The sequence below is a fragment of the Simochromis diagramma genome, unplaced genomic scaffold (assembly GCF_900408965.1).
Source record: "Simochromis diagramma unplaced genomic scaffold, fSimDia1.1 OVJJ01000107.1, whole genome shotgun sequence".
Lineage (NCBI taxonomy): Eukaryota > Metazoa > Chordata > Actinopteri > Cichliformes > Cichlidae > Simochromis > Simochromis diagramma.
Window position 1 is genome coordinate 3,776,832 of NW_024387209.1, and position 21,500 is coordinate 3,798,331.

Consider the following 21,500-nt stretch of genomic DNA (forward strand, 5'->3'; position numbering starts at 1 on the left):
CTGGAGATTTTCTCTTTTTTAGACCATTTTCTGTAAACCCTAGAGATGGTTGTGTGGGAAAATCCCAGCAGATCAGCAGTTTCTGAAATACTCAGACCGACAACCATAAATTGTCTTTCTTCCTCATTCTGATGCTCAGTTTGAACTTCAGCGTGTCATCTTGACCATGTCTGCATGCCTAAATGTGTCAAGTCCCTGCCATGTGAGTTTAACAGTTAAACAGTATAGTTTGTGTCTGATGGCAGACTGACGTCATTATTATAATGGAAATTCACCATGAATATAACATTTTTCACACAGAACAGTAAAATAAAAATAACAAATAATACGCAAGCACGTTTACGCACAGAATTTAACCTAAAACTGCTGCAATGAACAAAGCGCCAGCAAATTTAAACTCTACACCGTACGCGGTGATTTAAAAACAAACAACAACAACTTAACAGTCTTAGCCCTTTGTCAGTTTTCGTCTGCCTCTTTGATAAACCCAAGGAACCGCATGAAGAATGCATAAAAACAACAGGATTTATCTTGTAAATATTTTACACCTCAGTCAGCCATGAAGAGATTCCCTAAACAGGGACGAGCACACTTCGACTGTTTTCCAGAAAGCACATGGCAACTGTAGATGTCTCTGTCATGTGTTTTCCTCCTGCTATATGTTTTTATTAAACTCATGAAATTCTGACTGGGCTACAAGATGATTGTGGGTGGTGGTGGTGGTGGTGGGGGGGGGGGCTCACAGATATAGAAAGGTGAAGATTTGAAAAGAAAGCAGGAAGACAAATAGAAAGGCAGGGCAAAGAAAGATGGAGTGAGTTGTGTCAAATGGATAAATGTCAGCAGGAACTTCATCATCTGTCTCCCTCCCGAAGATGCCATGTGTAAATTGCGTAGCCGGGGCCCTCAGCTAGCCTTCCCCTAGCGCTGTAATAAGATTAGAGACAGCAGCAGTCTCTGCCTCTCTCCTTGTGTGTGCGAGGGACTATTGAGCCCGTGTGGAAGTGTACAATTTCGATGGCTTACACGGGGCGCCGGCGAATAAGCGGGATTACTCAAACCACCAAACAAGACTCATGGTGGAAGATTTGGATACTTATTTATCACTCCACACACACACACACTCGCAGACACACTGTGAACTTTTCTTTTTCCCACCACGTTTTGCTGTGTGGGTCACTTTAATGAGATTCCTGCCTGTACAGTAATAGCACAGTCTCTGCAGAAGCCCTGAAACAACATTACAGGAGATTAAAACACCATTAAGTGCGATACGTTGACTCTAAACTCATTAAAAGCATAATCCCTGCAGGAATATGCTTTCCTATATTCCTGCAGCTCTTTTTTATAATTAAACATTTGCACTGTGGGGAACAATATAGGAGGCTATCAGCACCGCTCCTCGCTCCCGTTTGTTAGCACATGATGTTTACACCACAGCTTCGCCTCTCAGACTAGTCTTTCAGACCTTCATCCAAATCTAATATACCCATCCATAAATAGCTCACCTATCGAGCCCATATTTGGCGTGAGTGACTGGACACGGGAGCCAATCCTGCCCGGCGAAACCCCCCCTCCAACCCCGCCTCTGCACGCTCTCCCAGCCGCTCTAACGCCTCCCGAACCGCCCATTCGCCTTAAATGGGGCTTGACTGGCAAGCCGGACCACGCCCCTTCGTTTACCAAGCCCCACCCCCTCCTTCGGTTCCCCTATCGCGTGTCTATTTTGGCAACACGGACACGCATGGAGCCTCCATCACCTCCAGCCTCCTCTTTACGCACCGACTCCCGAGAATGCGCGCAGGTACGGGGAAGCCAGCCGCCTCGCTCAGCCGTTAACGTCCCTGTTTAAGGACTAATATGAAAGAAGTGGATTTAGAGGTCTGACAGAGCCCAGAGAGGAGGCACATACACACATATATAGATTTTTCCTCTTCTTCTCCTTCTTCTTCTGCTTCCCACCCCCTTCCCTGTGGATCATTCTTGTTTTCCCATCACCAGAGCGTAAAGCATGGATGTCTTGGCGAACCACAGTATCTTTCAGGAACTTCAGCTCGTGCACGACACCGGCTACTTCTCGGCCATGCCTTCGCTGGAGGAGAACTGGCAGCAGGTACGTGTCAACTTTCAGCTTTCAGCATCGGCTGTGCCAGCTTCAGCCGCGAGCTCGCAAATTTGCGCTCGGGATGCACAACTTTCAAAGAAAAAGAAGAAACACGCACTCGTGTATCTGGCAGGTTTTTCCCCATAAATGAGCAAAGTGGATAAAATGCGGACGCAAAGCAGCGCGTAATAAAGCTGTCAAATATGATGTAAGGGGAGGTGAAGATGAGCACTCGAGCAGGGAGTGAATTAGACGTAAATAATAGATTTGCAACCTTCAGATTACTCAGGTTTGAACCCTCGTGCACGAAAAGAATTCCCCTCTCCTATCCATAATAGATCCCCCAACGCGTCTGGCTCTGTAGCAGCATTAACGGAAAGAAGGAGGTGAGGGAAGAAGCTGTCACCAGTAATGTCCACATTTTTTTATTTGTTCATCTTTTTTAAATCCCCCTTTTGCTTCATCAAATTCAGCGGGTGTCTACGGAGAGATGCTGTGTAAAGCTCTGGGTTTCACGCGGCCACATGGCGCCGGGGTGCGCGGAGAGACTTCACGCCATCTGCGCTTACGCGTCCCTTCTTCTTCTTCTTTCTTCTTTAGTTTGTAAAACTGTTTTAAAAATGGCACCAGAGCTGGGTTTATTTATTCATTGCGTGGTGGTGATGATGGTGTGGGTGTGTGTGTTAGAAAAAAAAATCTTCAAATCTGAGTTTTTTTTAACGAACAAATGATTCATTTTTACATTTCCCCCCTTCACTGCTTCGGTTTGGTGTCCCCCTGTCACTCAGAGGAGGGACATCTTCCCCCAAACATGCCTCCTACTTTCCTCTTTTCCATTTGTGTGTCCAAATAAGAGCCCACCTGCATTGCTGCTGATGATGCTGATGCTGGAGAGGATGCTTTCCATGCTGCACTTGAATTACCGGACAAGGAGGGGGAGAAAAAAAAAATCACAGCACAGAAATCTGATGCCGGTATTGTTCATGAAATATGAGCTTGAGTTTTTCCCCACTTCTATGCTCCACGAGTAAAGGGAGGGAGGGGATGGAGAGAGAAAGAGAAAGGGAGAAACCGGTGCGTGACTGGTTGTGGCCAAGCAGCCTAATTGGCATCCTACTGTTAGCCACCGACGCATCTTTTCATAACAAGTCTCCAACTCCCTGCCTATCCTCCTGTCAGGGGATTTTTTTTCTTAAATTGCATGTGGGGGGCATCATATGGAGTGAATCTCTCTCTCTCTCTCTCTCTCTCTCTCTCTCTCTCTCTCTCTCTCGCTTCTCACCCACAGCCTGCATTTTAAAATCAATACCTAATGCAAATGGAAGAGAGAAGACAGCTGGATATGTGGGCAAAGCTCTTCTCTGTGAGGGTGGGAAATGTCAGCTTTCTTTTATTGGAATCGCTGTTTATGGGCTCTGTTTGGTCTTTGACTGTTTTAGATTTAGATCAGCTCGTTTTTTGCCAGGATGTCTGGCATCATTTTGTGTGATTAGCTGTAGTTTTGGGATTTTTAAAAAAAATGGTAAACGTAATTTCATAGATGAATTCTGGGATTGAATCTGCCCTCAGCCTGGGCTAAATGGAAAGATTAAACTGACCGTGACCTGCCTTTCTTCTGGCTAATACAACTCTGGGACCTTGGTGATGTTGCCTTGCCTGCAAATTGCCCACATGCAGTGTAGTTAAGTTAAAGTTAGCTGGCTAACTTCAAACCAGAGGCATTAAACAGAGAGACAAAAAAAAGACAAATACTAAATAATGCCTTGAGGCGACTGTTGTTGTGATTTGGCGTAATATAAGTAAAACTAAATGGAATTGAATGAAGCTACTACAAGATAGCGCTAAATACTTAAAACTTTTTAAAACTTTTTAAACTGAACCCAGAGCAGTCTCTGGGGGTTGCTTAGGAACCCCCACACCCCCACAAAGCTAACTGTTGCACACTCACAATAAACAGCTAGTACGACTCACCTCCTCTTAAATTGATGTTACTTGTTTTGTAAAAGATTTGCACATTTTACTTTCTCATAAGTAAGGTTAACTTAATGTAGAAATGTAACTGAGAGAGGTTCTACTTTTTAAATGTTCTTTTGTTTAGTGATTTTGACTTGAAGTGGCTCCATTGTGTCTGGTCTAACAAGTGAAAGATCCTCGCTTTGGTTTTGGAAGGCAACACAAATCCAGAGATGGCTGCTGACTTTTAAGACTTTGCTTTTAGAAGAATTGTAGCAAAATGGAAATGCTTGTTGGCCTACTAAGGTGTAAGGCAGGTGGTGTTAAACATAAGGCCCGGGGGCCAAAATTCACCTGGCAGAGACTCCAAACCAGCCCAGTGGATGGCTTTGGAATATGTGAGGGAGGACATAACTTTTGGACTTTTAACTGTATTTTCACAAGTTTAACAGCTTTATGTACCGATAAAGACCGCCAAAATGTCCATTCACAACACACCAAAGAAATGAAATAGTAGATTTTTGTAATTTAAAAAAATTACCTCTTCCAATTTAAGTCCAAAGAGTCCTGCACTTTTTTCTTATATTAAGATGTCTCACTGATTAAATGTGTACCTCAGTTTCTGAAACTGGAGTTTCACCAGTCCGGCCCACATAGGATCAAAGTGATCTGTATGTTGCCAGGAATGTAAAATAAGTTGGATATCTGTAAATTATGTAATGATGTGCACAAATGAAGCTAACTGTTACAACGTTTCATTTCTGTTGTAACAGTTAAGAGTTGGGTGTAGTCTCTCAGAATGAAAATTACTGAAATCTATAATTTAATTACTTTGGTGTATTGTGAATGGCCATTTTAGAGCTCTTTATGAGTAGGAAAAGCTTTAAATCCTATTGAAATATAGTTAAAAGTCCAAAATGAATGCCTTCCTTCACATTTTACCAAACCATCCAGTGCCTTTGGATTCTGGCCTCCAGGCCTTATGTTTGATGTCTCTGGTGTATAAGCTGTAAATCATGTAAAGATGGGCGCAAAACAAAAGAACATTTTCCTTCTATAGTAACAGTTTAGAGTTGGGGGCAGTAACATTGTCAAGTCCAACTCAAGTGTGTTGTCATTATCCCGACTCTCAGGCATGCAGTTTCTACAGTCGCCTCTCAGTTGCTTTACAAGATGCATGTTTTCCTCAAAGCATTCAAAGCCTCGAGCCCCATTACAAATCACCAGAGGAGAAGGTTTCTTCTTCTTTCGGAAAAACTATCTATATTTTAGATAAGAAGATCCCTGCAGCCTTGAGAGCAAAAGGATTTGAGCTTTGCAAATCGATCATTGTGCTCATCGTAGCAGCATGAAGATGCCACTGAGCTCCCCTGAATACAGGAATTATGAGCTGTGGCTCGCCTTAAAAGCTCCGTCTCCAGCCGAGGCCCTGCAGTTTGAGCGGTCCCCTCTGTATTCCGGGCACAATTTAGAATTCGATGCTTTTACGGCGGCCTGATGGCGAGATAGGAGGCCGTTGTTGTCGGCCCCTAAATGGGTCCCTGAGACGCGATGGCAAGAGTGATGACTGTGTCCCCTGTTGGTGTCTGCGAGGCATGATTCAGCCGGTTATAGGGGGATGGGGAGAAGAAAAGCAGTAAAGTGTTTTTGGAGGTCTGCAGATGGTACATTTGAGGCCGCTATTTGTTCCATTATTGAACCTAATAGTGCCAAGCTGAACTGCGCGCTGTCTCGCTTCCAAATCCCCGTACAGTTGGCTGTTCAGAGTTGGAACAAAGTGCGGGGCTGAGCTGGATTTGGAACAAGCAGAGCCGGTCAGAGCGCACTTATTATTTGTGGGACCCAGTTTCTCTCAAAGCAAAGAGCGCACGTGTTATTCTGCTGTCTCGCTGTCTTGGCTTCTCTTTCCCGTGCTTGTTTAGGCTCCTTTGTAAACTGGCATTTTGGTCAGAGAAAGCCTTGGTTGGCTTTTGCTGTCGGTTTGCCAGCATCTGTAAAAAAAAAGAAGAAGAAGAAGAAAAAAAACATCTGGATCAGATTTCAGGCCGACATGATGGATTTTTCAGTCTCCGCTGATGACGTGTCCCAGTCCACCGCACCTGACCCTGATGGGCAGGATTGTAACAGGACACCACTGATGGCTCTCGGTCATTGACCTCGGGACACACTTTATGCCCTCCAACACATATATTATCCCTCAGAGGTTCAGCACACACACACAGAGTACACACATGTAGTGCGACTGCCTGCACAAGCAAAATGTCTGCACGTTGCTTGACGGTGCATTATGGAGCTCCTATATGAGGACAGGCTGTTCATGGCAGGCGCAACCTCCATAAGCGAGCCCGCCTGCTCAGATGCATCCACTTACATCCAACTGGCAGCGGAGGCGACTCCGTCTGGGACTGAGTGGGGGGGTGGGCGGAGGATAGAGGTGGAGGAAGTTGCAGAGCATGCACATTCTCTCCACTGCAAGATTTTGCATTTCACAGTCTGGTGGGTTTGAACCCCACCCCCCCCCCCCCACCCCCACCCCAGGAGTGAGGCGCACATATAGAAAGACAATCTAAAGGGTGGAGAAGCAGGATGTCCTGATGCACAGAAGAAGTAGGGATGCCGATGGATGGAGTCGTTTCACATTTTGAGTCAGAGGGAAAAGTCGCACCACACTGGGCTTGTTTAAGCTGGAGTCAGGGCCAGAGAAACATAGAGAAAATACCCCCACTCACCCCAACACCATCCTCCTATAGAGAGACAGCGGTGAGGACTGAGAGAGCGAAGGAACCGCGCACATCCATACGCATCCACGTGCAGCCTTGGATATGTGTGTGTGTCCCAGTATGTTATGTAATCCTCAGTAGGCCACAGCTGCTTTCTCACACACAGCAGGCATGCTGGGGAGAGCAGCCAACTTGTGCTCCCGCCGCCCACCTTCCTGTCTTCCTCCATCCCTGGTTTTCCCCTTTCGCTCACCCCCCCCCCCTTTTTTTCCCCCCCTTATTTTCTTCCTGCTTATAGATTTGACACAGTATGGATCTTTTGATCTCCGCGGGGCTTTCGTGGAGTACCTGCATCCACCACTTTTTTGGACCTTTGTCTCAAGTAATGAAGCTCTGGAACAGGTCTCGCATGTTCTCCGCGACCTTTCGCCGCCTGAGATCTGATGTAATTTTATGCAAATTAAAATTAAATCAATCCTGTAGCCGGCACAGTTCAGCAAGGCAGAGGAAGGACAAACCCGGGACTTAATTTTATTTGTCTCAGAAGAGTTCCTGCGAGTGTTTTTTCGTTCCCGGCGTGTTGCTTTATTAAAATGTCACATCAACTCTTAAGTATGAGATGCGGAATTCCCCGAAATCGAGTTTGGGCCTTCTCCAAAAAGGCGAGGGTGGAGGGAGGGAGAGAAACATTAATTGTGTTTTACTTTAGCTGACGTCTGGCTCTGTTCAGCCGTCTTCCATATGCATGTGCTACCTCATGATGCTGGAGTTCGGAATTGATTCCTTGCGGCGTTTTGTTTTTTAACCCGAGATCAAGCAGGAGATCTTGGAGATGGATGTCACGTAGAATGTGTTTGACATGGCCTGCTGGCCCGTGACGCAGCGAGGCATGAAAGGGAGTCTTTGTGCGCCGTTGCACACAATGCAGCGTCTTTGCTGGACTCTTCTTAAATGTTTTCAGCCACAAGGTTATCATTCTGATAAATGTGTGTGTGTAGTTAAAGAGCAACAAGTTCATCTAATTAGCAGACACAGCAAAAGCTGATGAGATAGTCATTTTGGAGGAGCTGCGCTGCGCTTACATGCATGTCATTCATTATTTTTACCTTTTTCTTAATGTCTAGTAGAGGTGAGCGCATTGATCCAAATATCGCTAGTATCGATAGCAACGCTGGTATCGGTATCAGATCGATACCAGCGTGATAGGATCGATATTTTGTTTCTGTCCTTAAAATTATTTTTTTTTCTATTTTCATTCTTTTGAAGAAGAAAAACATTTGAACCTTTCTGTGTTGACTGTCACGTCTATTTTATTTATAGCCTATAGCACACTTAAACAATAGAAGCTGATCCAAAGTGCTTAAGAGACAGACACATTTACAACCCAGGTCTCCAAAAACTAAAAGCAGTTTCAAAATACATGAAAAGCAGAAAGGTTTTCCGGTGTGTTTTTTTGTGTTAACTAATTGTTGTGGAAAGTAAAAATAATGTCTCACTGCTCTAGTGCTTTATAAAAGGTGCTGGTGTCAGTATCAGCAATACAGACCCTGTATTTACCTGGTATAGGATTGACACCAAAATTTGCAGTATTGCACAGCACTCGTGTCTAGAGGTTAGAGCCTAGTGTGTATTGCACAGGCCTGAGTGTTTGCTGCTACACGCGGGGGCCACAGGCTCATCATTTCACGTCAGGATGCATTTTCTTTGTATGCACACACAGTCGCGGGCAGGTGCACAGGTTTGTGTGCGTCTGTGTATCCTGTGTAATGAGATGTACGAGCGACCCTCTGACCCAGTAACATCCATTCTGCCATAAGAGCACTTAGTGAACTCTGCCACCTCTGTCTCATCACTCAAGCAGCCGAGAGGCAATTGCCAGTGATAGGTGCCGGCTACTGCTTTATGGGCGTTGATGAAAAGGTGGGAAGCGCTGATGAAAAAGAGGAAGTATTCATTTGTCTGACTCTCCGGTGACTGCCATCAGAAGCAGAGTAGGTGGTGTAGGAGAAAATGGCAGAGGGTTGGTGGGGTTGGGGGTGTTGGTGGAGGGAGAGCAGTGAACAAGCACATCTTTATGTATGGCTTCCGTCTGCGAAACGCTCTGCCACCCCAGGTTTGATTAACAGTGAGAAGAGAAGCTAGTCATTTTTTTCGCCTCACACCACCACACTTGGCTTGGCAATGATTTTCACATCATTTGAGGCGAAATCGGGAAGCCGTTACAGCACCTTACAGTGATCCGACATGCTTCGCTGCTGCCATCCGGCTTGGCAACCGCAGGGAGGAAAGAGAAAGGAAGAGAAGTCTCAGACACTCATTTTATGCTTTGGAATCACCACCAACTCTCTCCCTCTCTCTTTATCTCCTGACTGTCTCTCTCTCGCTGTCTCCCTCCTTTGCTCTTTGACAAATTCTGAGAAGGCACTTTTGACGAAGTCACAGCCGCCTTGTTTGATTTGCCCTGCTCTAACCCTCATTTAAAGTCAGTCTCACTACAAAAAGTTGAACTCAGGAGTTACGCAATCAAAATTTGGCACAAAGCTGAATAAAGGCCCTTTAACAGGGAGCGTGTCACGAATAAAGCCGAAAAATAGTTTTCCTTCTGCTATTTCAATAAAGTTTATTGCCGTGAAAGGGTAGGATGACAGTGAGCTCCATGTTTGCAGCTCCGATCATGAGCGAGCAGATTAAGCATGTATCGGTGGATGCTGGCAGGAAGATATGTAGTCTTGGCCTTCTCATAACAAGCATAGCAAAACTCTAAAACATGGATTTAGCAAAATAATCACAGCCAGACTTATGACGTTGTTTGGTTAGTTAAAAATGTTCTGACCTGAAGCCAGGAGGCAGTCAGCTTTACAGAAACATTTCTTGAAGGCCTTAAAATCCACAAGGTCAGGTGAGCCATTTAGGGTTAAGGTTAGGTTAATCTCTATAAACACATGCTTTTTTATGAATATGCAGAATCAGTAGGGAAAAGGCATTTACAAAAAAAATTGCCCACTGAAAGATGAAGATTTTGCTTTTAAGTAACTTTTTGAAATTTTCCTGTATCTGCAAACAATGATTGGCACATGGCAGAGGAAGTCCTACCTGCTGGTAGGAAAGTGAAAAAGATTGGCCATTATCCCCCGACTCACAGTCATCAGTCAATAGCTGATACGTTCCAGTGGGGGTTAGGGATAGTTTACTGTTTAACCCATTTAATATTTTTTCCCTGTTTAGTTTACTCACTAACTTTATAAAAAAAACTGTGAGGCAAAAAATGCACAGATGACAGGTGAGTACTGTGCAAAAGTCTTGAACTACCCCTCATTTCTTTATATTTTGCTTCCAATGACTTTTTTGTAATTTTTTAAAGTGGTTTTGACCAATAGTTCTCCAGGCTTTCTGACTGCTTTTTCATTCCTTTTCATCCCAGTCCTTGTACCTTTTTCAGATTTTTTTTTCTTAACATGTGTCTATGACTCATTCAAGCATAAGAAAGGCTCCTAAGTTAAGGGATGAGCCAGTTTTGTGGGAAAACCAATTTTAAATTGTGTCTTTAGGCACTTTTTCACTAGCAGCCTGTAATAAAAGCACAATTTGTTTCAATTTCTTTAGCTAAATCTATGAAAAATACCACACATAACACAGTTTGACAGGTAAAATTGTATTTTTGCATCAACAGGTGATTCTCAAAGAGCTGTTAGTTGAACCTTGTCATATCTCGGCATGGCGTGCATGTGTCATTAAAAACTGAAAAGTACAGTCAGGTTTTTGATCCACCATGCAAAACCATCTGGAAATCATCTGATTGGCCACAGCTTCATTTTTTAGCCCGACAATGATCCCAAAAACACTGTCAATGCAGTAAAATCATACCTGGACAGAAAAATACAGTAAAGTACTCTCAGTCATGGATCAGTGTCCCTTAGGCTACGTCCACACTAGCCTGGATAGATTTAAAAATGGCATTTTCATCTGAAAGGGCTCCGCGTCCACACTAGCGTTTTCAGTCATTTTCACAGAGTTGTGCGTCCACATTGAAACGGCCGAAAACGCTTATGTTCCAGTACTGCGCATGCGTGAAACGCAAGGCGATTCGAACCTGCCTCATTTGTGTCTACAGTTTATTTACTTTCCGGCTCTTTGAAAAGTTGCAGCAAACTGTTGAGGAAAAGCACCGAGTTTTTTAAATGGACTAACAATGAGGTGGAGTTGTTGCTGCGAGTAACACAAAAGTACAAAAGTACAAAGTTGCAAAAGCGAGTGAGAATTAAAGATTTGAAGAAAAGCTATCTGAAGCATGTACAGACTGATATTAATCTTTAATGCGGCTATCAAAATTGAGAGCAAACAAAACAACTGCTGTATAATACCCTCTGCTATCTTTATTTAATTAGTCACATGACTTAAATGTGTCATCGTTTTCAAAAAGTCTCAGTTTTTGCTGTCCACACTGCGATGTGAAAGCACCGTTTTCAAAAGTATGCGTTTTTGAGAGCGTTTCATTGAGTGAAAACGCCGTCTCAGTGTGGACGGGAGGCCAAAACGGAGAGAAAACTGCATTTTCAAACGAAAATGCATAACATCATTGAAGCAGTGTGGGATCATGTTGCCAGAGAACAGAACAAAAGGCAGAAACATCCAAAGAAGAGCCTGGAGAACTATTCCTGAAGACTGCTTAAAGAAATGACATGAAAGCTGCCTAAGAGAGTTCAGACTGTGCTGAAGAATAAAGGTGGTCACACCAAATATTCATTTTTAAGATGTTTAGTACTGTACAAACCCTGTTTTTGCCTTATATACTGTGTTTCCAGGTGTGTTTGCACACGTTTCTTGTCGTATTATTCAATGAGAATGTGTACTCTGATTTCACTCCTACCTTTCCAATCGGATCTCCAGTGGTATTTTATATCACACTGATGAATTTAGTCACAGATTTCCAGTTGCAGTCACAAGTAAATATTAAGGTAATCATACACTGTTGCCAGGTAGCTGCTGGCACATTAAACATTTCTTTCTCGCTACACCCAGCTGGAGTTAAATCCCACCTTGTTTGTTTTATTTTATTCAAATAGTAGAATGCAATCTAAAAGACCTTGACAGTTTTAAAAAAAACTGTGAGTAACAACAGAAAGTAACTAAGAAAACCGAGTGTTACTAAACCGAGTGTTTAGTCTTCCTGCCTGCTCATATATTCAGAAATCCCTTGGCTTTAATAAAGCCCACACATCCACACAATGTCCAGGCATTTCGGAGCCATAATCGGCTGTAGCGCTTGAAGCGTTGCATCCCCCTCCTCCAGCCTACCTGTTGCTAGGCAGCCTCAGCAAGCAGGAAGACCAGTTTTGGACTATTTGTTTGTTTAGCTGTCAGTCTGTGAGGCTAATCCCACCCCGAGAGACTTCTAGCCATCCAGAAACCAGAAATCCAGACATGTGGACCATCTCGCTTCAAAGATTGCAAAAGAGAAAGGGGTAAAAAGAGATGGAAAGGGGGGTGGGGGAGACAAGGGCAATTTGCCCAGAGTAAACACCGCTGCTTGTTGATGTCATCTGAAGTCATCAATCACGGCTCTAAGCTCTCTGTGGTGACAGCGGCAAGGACGTGACACTCTCTGAAACCGGCTGGATGGCCTATAAAGCAGGACAGTCAGCAGTGAAGAACGACGGCAGACCTTGTCGACGACGTGCTGTAAAAGTATTACAAAAGGATGTTATCTCAGATTGAGGTCAGACTCGGGGTGTCCAGTAAAGACATAACAATGCCAGTTATTGGTGTGTTCGACTTTCAGGTGCATGACATAAGCTCCTAGGAGTTTGTGGGTCTTTGCAGATTTGTATGCAATCCCGACTGTGCTTTGCATGTTGGCTGACATGCAAAGCCGGTCTGCACTTGTTCCCCCAGTGCAGTGGCTTGGTACTCCGAAGCTGTCTGTCCGGTTGGCCAGCGTGACAGGGCATTTTCATCTGTCATTATATCGCTCCCTCACTTTATCTCTCCAATGATTGATCTATTTGTTCTTGCAGCAGTCTCTGTTTCCTTTATCTCCTTTTGTATTTTTGTGTCATCCTGTTCCCTTTTCACCCATCCTTCTTTTATCTTTCTTATCTCCTTCATCTCGTTTATGAGATTCGGTTTCAATCTGCCTACCCCGATGTATTAGTTTCTCTGTCATCCTCCTCCTCAAAGCTGTTTCACATCATTCACTTAAAATTTAGAGAGCATCATACCTGTTTTGGCAGCTCGCAGCCAGGGGTGAGGACTCAGCTGGATGCTCGGAAATAGATAAAGCATGTTTTCCATTGTCAGCAGCTGACGCTAAATTCTCTGGAAGATTAAACTGGGTCCCAAATTACCCTAAAGACACAGATATCTCAAGCCAACTGGGTATGTCATGTAGTTTCAGTCATTCCAAGCCCCTGCAGGGTTGAGTTGTCTGAAAAAGATATGACTTGTTTCCTCGAAACCAGACGGATTCAGCTTGAATTGGGATTAGTCCGTATGTCAGAGCCTGAAAGCGCAGTTTTTCCACTATGAAAAATAATGTTTTAACACGCTTACTTGGGGGGAAAAAGGATGTTATAAGCGTTGACAGACAGAGGGGGTGAGAAGATTGCACACCCTTCTTAACTCTTCGAGCGGCCTGGGAAGTGCCCTTCTGTGATTTAATGAGACCTGTGGGAAGAGCCATTCATCAGCATGACGGCATACCTCTGTTTCCCATTGTTCTGTTCTCGTATGTGGAGAGCACTGTGTGTTTTAGCCTTAATGATGGGCTGGCAACCCTTTGATTAGATGAATCTCCTGGTGCTAATTAAGATTTAGGCTGCCAAAAGACATCTGTATTTATGCCTTCCTCCCTCGCTTGTTCCCTAGAAGTACGTGTGTGTGTGTGAGCAGTTTACAGGATGTGTTCGTGCAGTGGTGGGGGATTTTGATATTGTGGCCTAAACTGGGAGTTTGGGTGGTGTCTGTCTTGTGGTCGACATAAGCGCAGGGCCTTGAGCAAAATGAGCATGGGTCATCCGAATACCAGAACCGTTGTCTTTTTTTCCGAAAATGCAGATTTTTTGGAATAGCATGTGGGTATAAAATCTCCCTGTCTAGTCATTTGGCTTGAATCGCAGTCGTTAAAATAAGGCATAGCCCTTTGATGCATTATTATAAGATATATTGTATTACAGATGGTGATAACATGCGGTACAAAAGATTTCCCATTTCTGTTTTCGTTGCACCAAATCTTTTAGAGAAGGTGATCTGCTGCCCGTCTAGCAGGTGGATAACAGTTTGTTCAGTGACCTCCTCTCCAACACAGCTTCAACAGTGTCCACTGTCTTCCTGATCACTTTATTCAGTCTGTTGGTGTCGCCAGCTCTGATGATGTGTCCCACTGGCAGGCCACAAACAGTATTCGAAATGTGCTTGCCACAAGTAACTGATAGAAAGTCTCCATCATTTTGCTGCACATTGAAGGATCTCAGCTTCCTCAGAAAATGAAGACTTTTCATTCCCGTTTTATGTATACAGCCCGTGTGCTGGTCTTCCAGCTCAGCCAAAGTCGAAGCCCAGGTACCATTACTCCTCCACTACATCAACATCCTGTCCCAGAATAGACACAGGCCATCTAGCCATCCTCTTCCTTCTGACTTCAATCACCATCTCTTTGGTCTTATTCACATTTATAAGCCGGTGATTCCTCCCAGACCAAAACATAAAATCATCCGCTAGTGCACCGTACTCCTCCTCCTCCTGCCCATCACTGATACATTCACCCACTGCAGAATCATCAGAGTATTTCTGTAGGTGGCGTGACCTGGACTTGTACTGATAGTCTGAGGTGGACAAGGTGGACAAAAATGAATACAGCACAGTCCACCTTAGAGCTCCTGTACAATAAAATCACCACACAGAGAATTTGTTCCCACATTTAAAAGTAAAGTGAGGGTCATGCTGTAAAAAAGGAAAGAATGTGGCAGTTTGGTGCAAGAAATAGAGATTTTCTTTCAACTTTTGAGGGAAATTGATGATAAAATGATTTTCATTGTAAACTAGAAGAACTATTAATACTAAAATATCCTCACCCACTGAAAAAAGAGAATTGTTGGAACAACATAATTATATTAAGTCAACTGGTAACGCATGATGAATTTAAGAATTTAGATCAATCCAACAAATTTGCAACACAAAAAAGGGAAACTTAAGTTGCACAAGTTTACTTAAATAAAAATATCAAGTTAAGGGAACAGGTTGTAATTTCAAGTAGGTAGGAACAACAAACCACTGTCAAAAAAGCAGAAAGAGTAAGAATCATTTAAAACATTGCATTAGGTTAACTACAACTCAAACACCCTTTTTAGGAAGTCAGCCTTCAATCAACTACTGCTATTTTGTCAAAGCTCTTTGGTATCTTCTTAGGCTTCTGGACCTGATGGGATGTTACTGCCAACTAATTTATAGTCACTTAAATGAGAGAAGAAAAAACATTAGACTAGTCCAAAAATCAACCTTCAGAAAACTCTGAAACTTAGCCGACAAATAGTTGTTGAAATGTGCAGCACTGCCTAATGTGGCAAACACCCAAGGTCAGACTTTGGCTAACCTTAGCAATACTAGCAGCAGTAGCCTTAAGTTTTATCCACACTAGCGTCAACATCCAGATGCAGAATTTATCTACACCTGGCTTCTGTAGCACCAGTTATCATGGCCATCATCATGTTTTCGCATTGTTATATCACAGCAGATATTCGTATTTATTCATTTTTTCCTTCAAACCTAAAACTGAAGCACAGACCCAAGTGTACTTGCTTAAATGTGTGCGGATGTGGCTTCTGTAGCCTTTTTTACTCACATTTTCTCAAAAAAGAGAGAATCCATTATTCAATGCTATATCAATGAAAACAAACTATCTCTGTGGGGATCTGTGTCAAATCTTAGCAAAACACCAGTTTGTGACTTAAAAACATTTACAACCCTCCGCTGTAGATGTGTTTTCCCTCATCTTTTAACTAAACTGATGGTGTCACATAAATGTTTCACTACCCAATTCCCCCCCTGTGCTTATTTTCAGAGGAAAACAGTTTGATAACTTATGCTAACAAGAATGAAGGCATCCCCACCCTCCGCCTGACCCTCCCTTACATCGCTCCCCCATCCTCCAAGCTCATGTGGCTACACGGCATACGCTCCCGCTCACCAGTTTACCACTATGTGTTATTCAGTCTATTGCCCCAGATATTATTTCATTGTAAAATGATGCCAATTAGTAAAGCCAGTCGCCAGTGGCTGTGGTCTGGCTCCTTCTCCGTTCCAGCGGGGAAAGTTATTTGGGTCGGCAGCTATTTTCAGCCTGTGATGTTGCCTGGAATACTTCAGGGAGCAGCCACTGTTTTATAAGAGAGCACATCAATAATTTTCATTGCTATGTGTGTGTGTGTGTATAAGCAAGAAAGAGACAGAGACAGGCAGGGTTTATTGGGTTTATGTGTGTGTGCGTGTGTTTATACGTGGGAGAAAAGTGGCTGTGTTTTTTCCCCTGAATATTCAGTGGAGCAGGTGGTGCGTGTAAACGCGCGGACTTGTTCCTGTCTTAGAAACATTTCACTGTAACTGTCACGACCTCCCGTTAATTTAAAATACATTAATTTGCCAGCCTTTAAACTTTAACCCCGGAATCTTAACATGTCTTTTAATCCAGATTTCACCCTTTTGCCCTGTAATCACCCGCTTTTTTGTGCTGAAAGCTCTTCTTAGATGGGAGGAGGGGGCGTATTTACCAAGTATATACAGGACCGATATCAATACTGATGCTTTTAACCTATAAAGGCAGATGAATCATAATCAATTTGAAAATTCTGAACACATTTTAATGATCGCTAAATCACTGTAATTTTTACTTTTCACAACAATTACCAAACACACACAAAAAAAACATTTTCATGCTTTTCATGTATTTGGGGTTTTTTGAACACCTGGGTTGTAAATGCGCTCTAAAGCACTTTGGGTCAGCTTCTGTTTAAATATGCTGCAAATGTGCTATAATTAAAACCGTTGTGACAGTCAGCTCGAAAAGGTTCAGATATTCAGAGGTATATGTTTTCCACTTCCAAAAAACCATTATTTATTTAACATAATTCAGTGAGCTGCATACTGAACTTAGATAATGAAAACAAAATATCGATGCCATCGCACTAGTATCTGTCCAATACCGATACCAGCATTAGCATCGATACTATTGATATTTGGCTCGATCTGTCCACCTGTACAACTCACCAGGCTAACATAGACCCTAAAGGCCAAAGTCAATGAGTTCCCAACACCTTTCGCAGTGTGTCTAACCCCAGTCCCCTCTTCTCCGCCGCACAGCTGTGCATTGTCATGATGAAATTGGGGTGAAAAGTCCTCACACTCCTGCTGAAAAGCCAGCCGCTCTGCACCGAGGGGTGAATGGGTTCAGCCTGCCACGCTGCCTCCGCCCATCCTCATACAACCTAAACATACACACGCACACACACTTTCACTCACTGACTCTCACTCCCTCGCTACACTATCGCTTGGAGGGGAGCCCAAAGCAGCGATGGCGGTGGTGGCGAGAAGACGTCTTTCAATATTTTAAGCAGCTTGCGCTAATCTTTGTCGCTCAGGTTTGTTTTGAAAGCAGCTACAGCCGGAATAAAGACAGAACGACAGCAGCCCCCACCTCCTGTTGTGCGGCTCCAAAAATGCGCACACCCTTGCATAACTTTGCGCACACTCGCAACCCCCCCCCCCTCGAACTAAATCCACATTGGCCTTGCAAGGCTGTGCCACTGACCTGCTTTTGCTTGTTTTCTTGCCACCCCCTCTTCCTCCTCCTTTTTTTGCTTCTTAGCTAACCCTCAGATTTGGTGTTGTAATGAGTGACAAAGGCTTAAACTGTGGCTCCGACAGGCGCACAGTTACACAACACTTGCAACGCAAAAGCAGGGTAAACAGAATCTGTGGCTTCTTATTCAGCGCGTAAAAACAAACCGTTTTGGGCTCTTATCAGTGCGGGCACGGCGCCACAGTTGCACTTCACGGTGTGTGGACGTGATTGGGGTACCGAGCGGGCCCTCGCTGACTGCTACTGTATGAGGAGGAAACAGAGTTTTTCCGCTTCACTGTTCTCTTTATCTCCCTTCTCTAGCCCTCTGTTATTTTCGGCCCTCCTCCCCTGTCTTTCGCTGCTTGCCGCTCTTTTGTTTCTCCGTGCCTTTTTCCAGCCAAGGCCCCATTCTCTTGCCCCGTCATTGTGTGCGGTAATGAAGATTAGCCAGGCTGCCGCACACAATGGGGTCCCCACATCCGGAGCGCAGACTCCCCAAATCCTGTCGCAAGCTGCTCTAACCCCGCTGTAAAACCACTGTTGTCTCCGACCCCCACTATCTGAAAAAAAAAGCCACCCCATGCATATACATGTTGTGGTTCATTCCCATTGACACGAGCGTACAAGCATGACCATATGCACTGTGCTGTGTTGAAAGAAAATGGCTGAAATGTCTCCAGATTAGATTAGGATGGTTTTGACAGCTGAGAGGGAGCACTTGGCGACTCATACGCCGATAAACAGCAGCTCACCCAAATCCAGTTAAAGAGAGACAGAGTTCCCCTCCCCAGCGAGTGCAACACGGCTCAGTCATCAGGATTATACACCCCACCCCATCCTCCATGGCCCGCTATTCTTTTTTTTTTTTTTTGCATCTATCTCATCCTCTTCTCCTTCATTCATCATCTTCAGTCTCAAGATGCTCCTTCTCTTCTCTTCTCTTCTCTTCCCTTTATCCGATTTCACCCTCACCTCTCCTACCCTCGACTTAATGCCAGAACAAAGACATTTTCCACACTTTGTCACAAGCTATTTAGATGGAACAGGAGAGGTCTTTATATTCGGTGCACTTGTTGTATCCCGGGCGCTAAGACCTCTTAATAACGTCTGTATTTCTCTCAAGGTCGGCAGATCTTCTCGAGTTCAATCTGTTTAACTTGTCGAGGTACCTTTGGGCGTCTGAAAGGATTCGCGTGGCGCTTTGTCTGCTGTGGAAAGGATGGATTATCCAAACGTGTCAGCAGTTGTTTACTGTAAGGGGTACAGTAGCAAATTTCCGTAAAAATAGTCACACGCCAACTTGTCATGTACTGTACAAACAGCTTAAGGCAACAGCGGCTTCCATATTTAGGAAAAGCTGTGTGTATACTCATTATTTTTCCAAAAGTTCAAAATGTGATGTGGAAATTGGGAAAGCTCTGATCTAAGCCTGAAGCTTATAGAAACCAAGCAGAACCTTGTTTCTGTTTTCATTATCGAACTAAGTGATCGCTCTACATTTTTTATGCAACCTTAAAAAATATTTGACAGACTGATAGAAGACCATCTACGTGTCCAACTCAGTAGCTTTTCTGGAGATTTATATGGTGACCCTGAGTGGTTAGATGCTTTGTTCAACTTCCTTTGTGTTTGTGTTTTGTGGGCTTTTGCAGCCTTTTCCTATTTGCTTAAGTTACAGTTTGTTTGACCTCTGCGGTCCACCAACTGAGCCAAACTCATTCTGACCGGTCCACCAACTGTTCCCCATCAAATTCAGTTTCTAACCAAAGGGCAACCTGACCTGCGGGCCTGAAAAATGAAGCCAGTGCCAAAAACTGCATTTCCTCTAGTGGCTAAAAGTGAGTCAGGTCCACTGATGCCCATGTGAAATTCTGCAGCAGAAATAAGCATGTGTAGAGACTGTTGTGGTCTAGCTTCATTACATCTATACAAGTGGTTCATTTATATATAACTAATTTGTTACAAGTGGACATAGGCCTAACACTGAAACCACTGATACCTCTGGGATAGCAGTAATGACAATGAAGGAAAAACAAGTTGGGTTTTTTTTTAGTGTTAGGGGGTTTAATAGTTCCCAGACCCCCCGGGTACCCTTAATGACGAGTTTTGGCATCTCTGTGTATATCAATAAAAATGTGGTTCGATAACCTTTAGAACTGGATCCGAGTTTTTCCAAGGGTAGCTGCATAGACAGAGCCCAACCTCACTAACTCCTGATGCACACCCAGTTATTTTGTTCCATAAGCAGGCTTGAAATATGACAGAAAGTGCTCAGTTTAGAAAAGAGCTTCAAGGATTACTCCTAGCAGGCTTTCAAGGTGTAAAGAGCAACCATCTCGTTGCTCCACCTCATTTTGCAGCCCTCCTCAGCTCTGCTCCTTAGGGTTAAAACCTGTCCAATTCAACTGCTCTGCTCCGGATTTCACTCTTTATTTGCTTGGATTTGTACTCCACAGTCTGTCTTCTCGGTTCAACTACGATTCCCCCGCTGCTCTGCACAGCCAGCAACCCACACACACTCTGGCCCACTCTTCGTAACTATACTCGCTACAGTCCTCTGTACTTCGTGTTATAGCAGCCTTCATCTCAAAATGCAAGTAAACAAAAATACATTCATAGAATTACAATTAATGATTAATCACTTTATGCACCGATACACACATACGCATATATATATATATATGTATATATAGATATAGATAGATATATAGAGATATATACATATATATCTATCTATCTATATATATATATATATAGTTTTTGCCCTCATAGTTTAGAAGCTTTAGACTGTAAATATGCTCAACTACTAAAGCTGGGATGTTGATTTCAATAACATGATTGTGCTTTGAGTGTTGTAACAGATTTTTCTTTTTCTTTTTTTTTTACAGTTTTCTTCTTTTTGATTGACGCAGTCTCTACTAAAGCCAAAAAATATGTCCAAATAACGGACACGGCATTTTTATTTGCTCCTGTTGCGCAGTCAGCTCAGCATATCCCTCCATGATGCTTCTCACATGGTCAAGACGGTGTCGATTGGAAGTTCTGAATGTCAGTTTTGATTCATTTTTCAATGAAATGCCCAACTCTACTTACCAGGCAACCTACATATCGCAAATGTCGAGCCCAGCATTTTATGCTACCTTCTTACAGCGGTGAAATTGACTCATTTTGAGGCGTTTAATGTATAGACGGTTGTCATTTGTTTTTCTTTTTGTCCCGAGCGTCCAAAAATTCACTTTAAAGATGAATAAACCCATTTTAGGAAAGGTCATGAAATACAAGATGAAGGGGTTACATGATTTTTAAAATGCCAACAGGTCATAGTGACCCGTTGGCACTTCTAGTGTTAAAGTCACATACGGTAAAGGTTCTGACCGCTTTGAGTGACAGCTGTGGCTGGTTAGCTGTCTGCTACTCCTCACCTCAGCTCATTTTTAAATCACTGAGCCGGACCTCTTGACCTTCTTTGTGGTGTTGGTGCCTTTTGGAGCATTTTTAATGCAATTATTTAACAATAATATGGTTTGCTGTGTGGTTAATTGTGTTAAACATGCAGGAAGTCCATGCTGCAGTTCAGCTCAGTAAAATTCTATTATTTTAATAGAATCAACCGTGCAGTGAATGCCCATAGAATATAAAATGTCTCGTGTGTATCTTTTACTTTCCCTTTTGTACTTTTATACATCGCGATCTCATGGCAGTTCCTATACTTCCATATACTCACAACCTGTGATCTACTGATTAAAATTTACTGATTACTTGATTTCAACGTTGTTGTTTTTTTGTATTTCTCAACATTATTTTGTGTCCCTGAACATGATTTTTCCATCATTCTGCTCTCATGTGTCATTTCACCTAATTATGTGGTATATGTGCAGTGACAGTAAATATA

At 43.4% G+C, this 21,500-nt stretch overlaps 1 protein-coding gene across 2 annotated transcripts in view; it reads left to right on the top strand.

The window, feature by feature from the left end:
- The first annotated feature begins 1,720 nt into the window (after positions 1-1,720).
- Positions 1,721-21,500, top strand: part of klf7a (Kruppel-like factor 7a) — a 49,896-nt gene continuing 30,116 nt past the window's right edge. The window contains exons 1-2 of one of the 2 annotated variants that reach the window (XM_040051418.1): positions 1,721-1,881; positions 2,002-2,113. In XM_040051418.1, coding sequence (XP_039907352.1) covers positions 2,012-2,113 — 102 coding nt within the window. In that variant the 5' untranslated portion in view covers positions 1,721-1,881; positions 2,002-2,011. Of the gene's footprint in view, positions 2,114-21,500 lie in introns of both variants that reach the window. The other variant, XM_040051417.1, reaches the window with a different exon arrangement.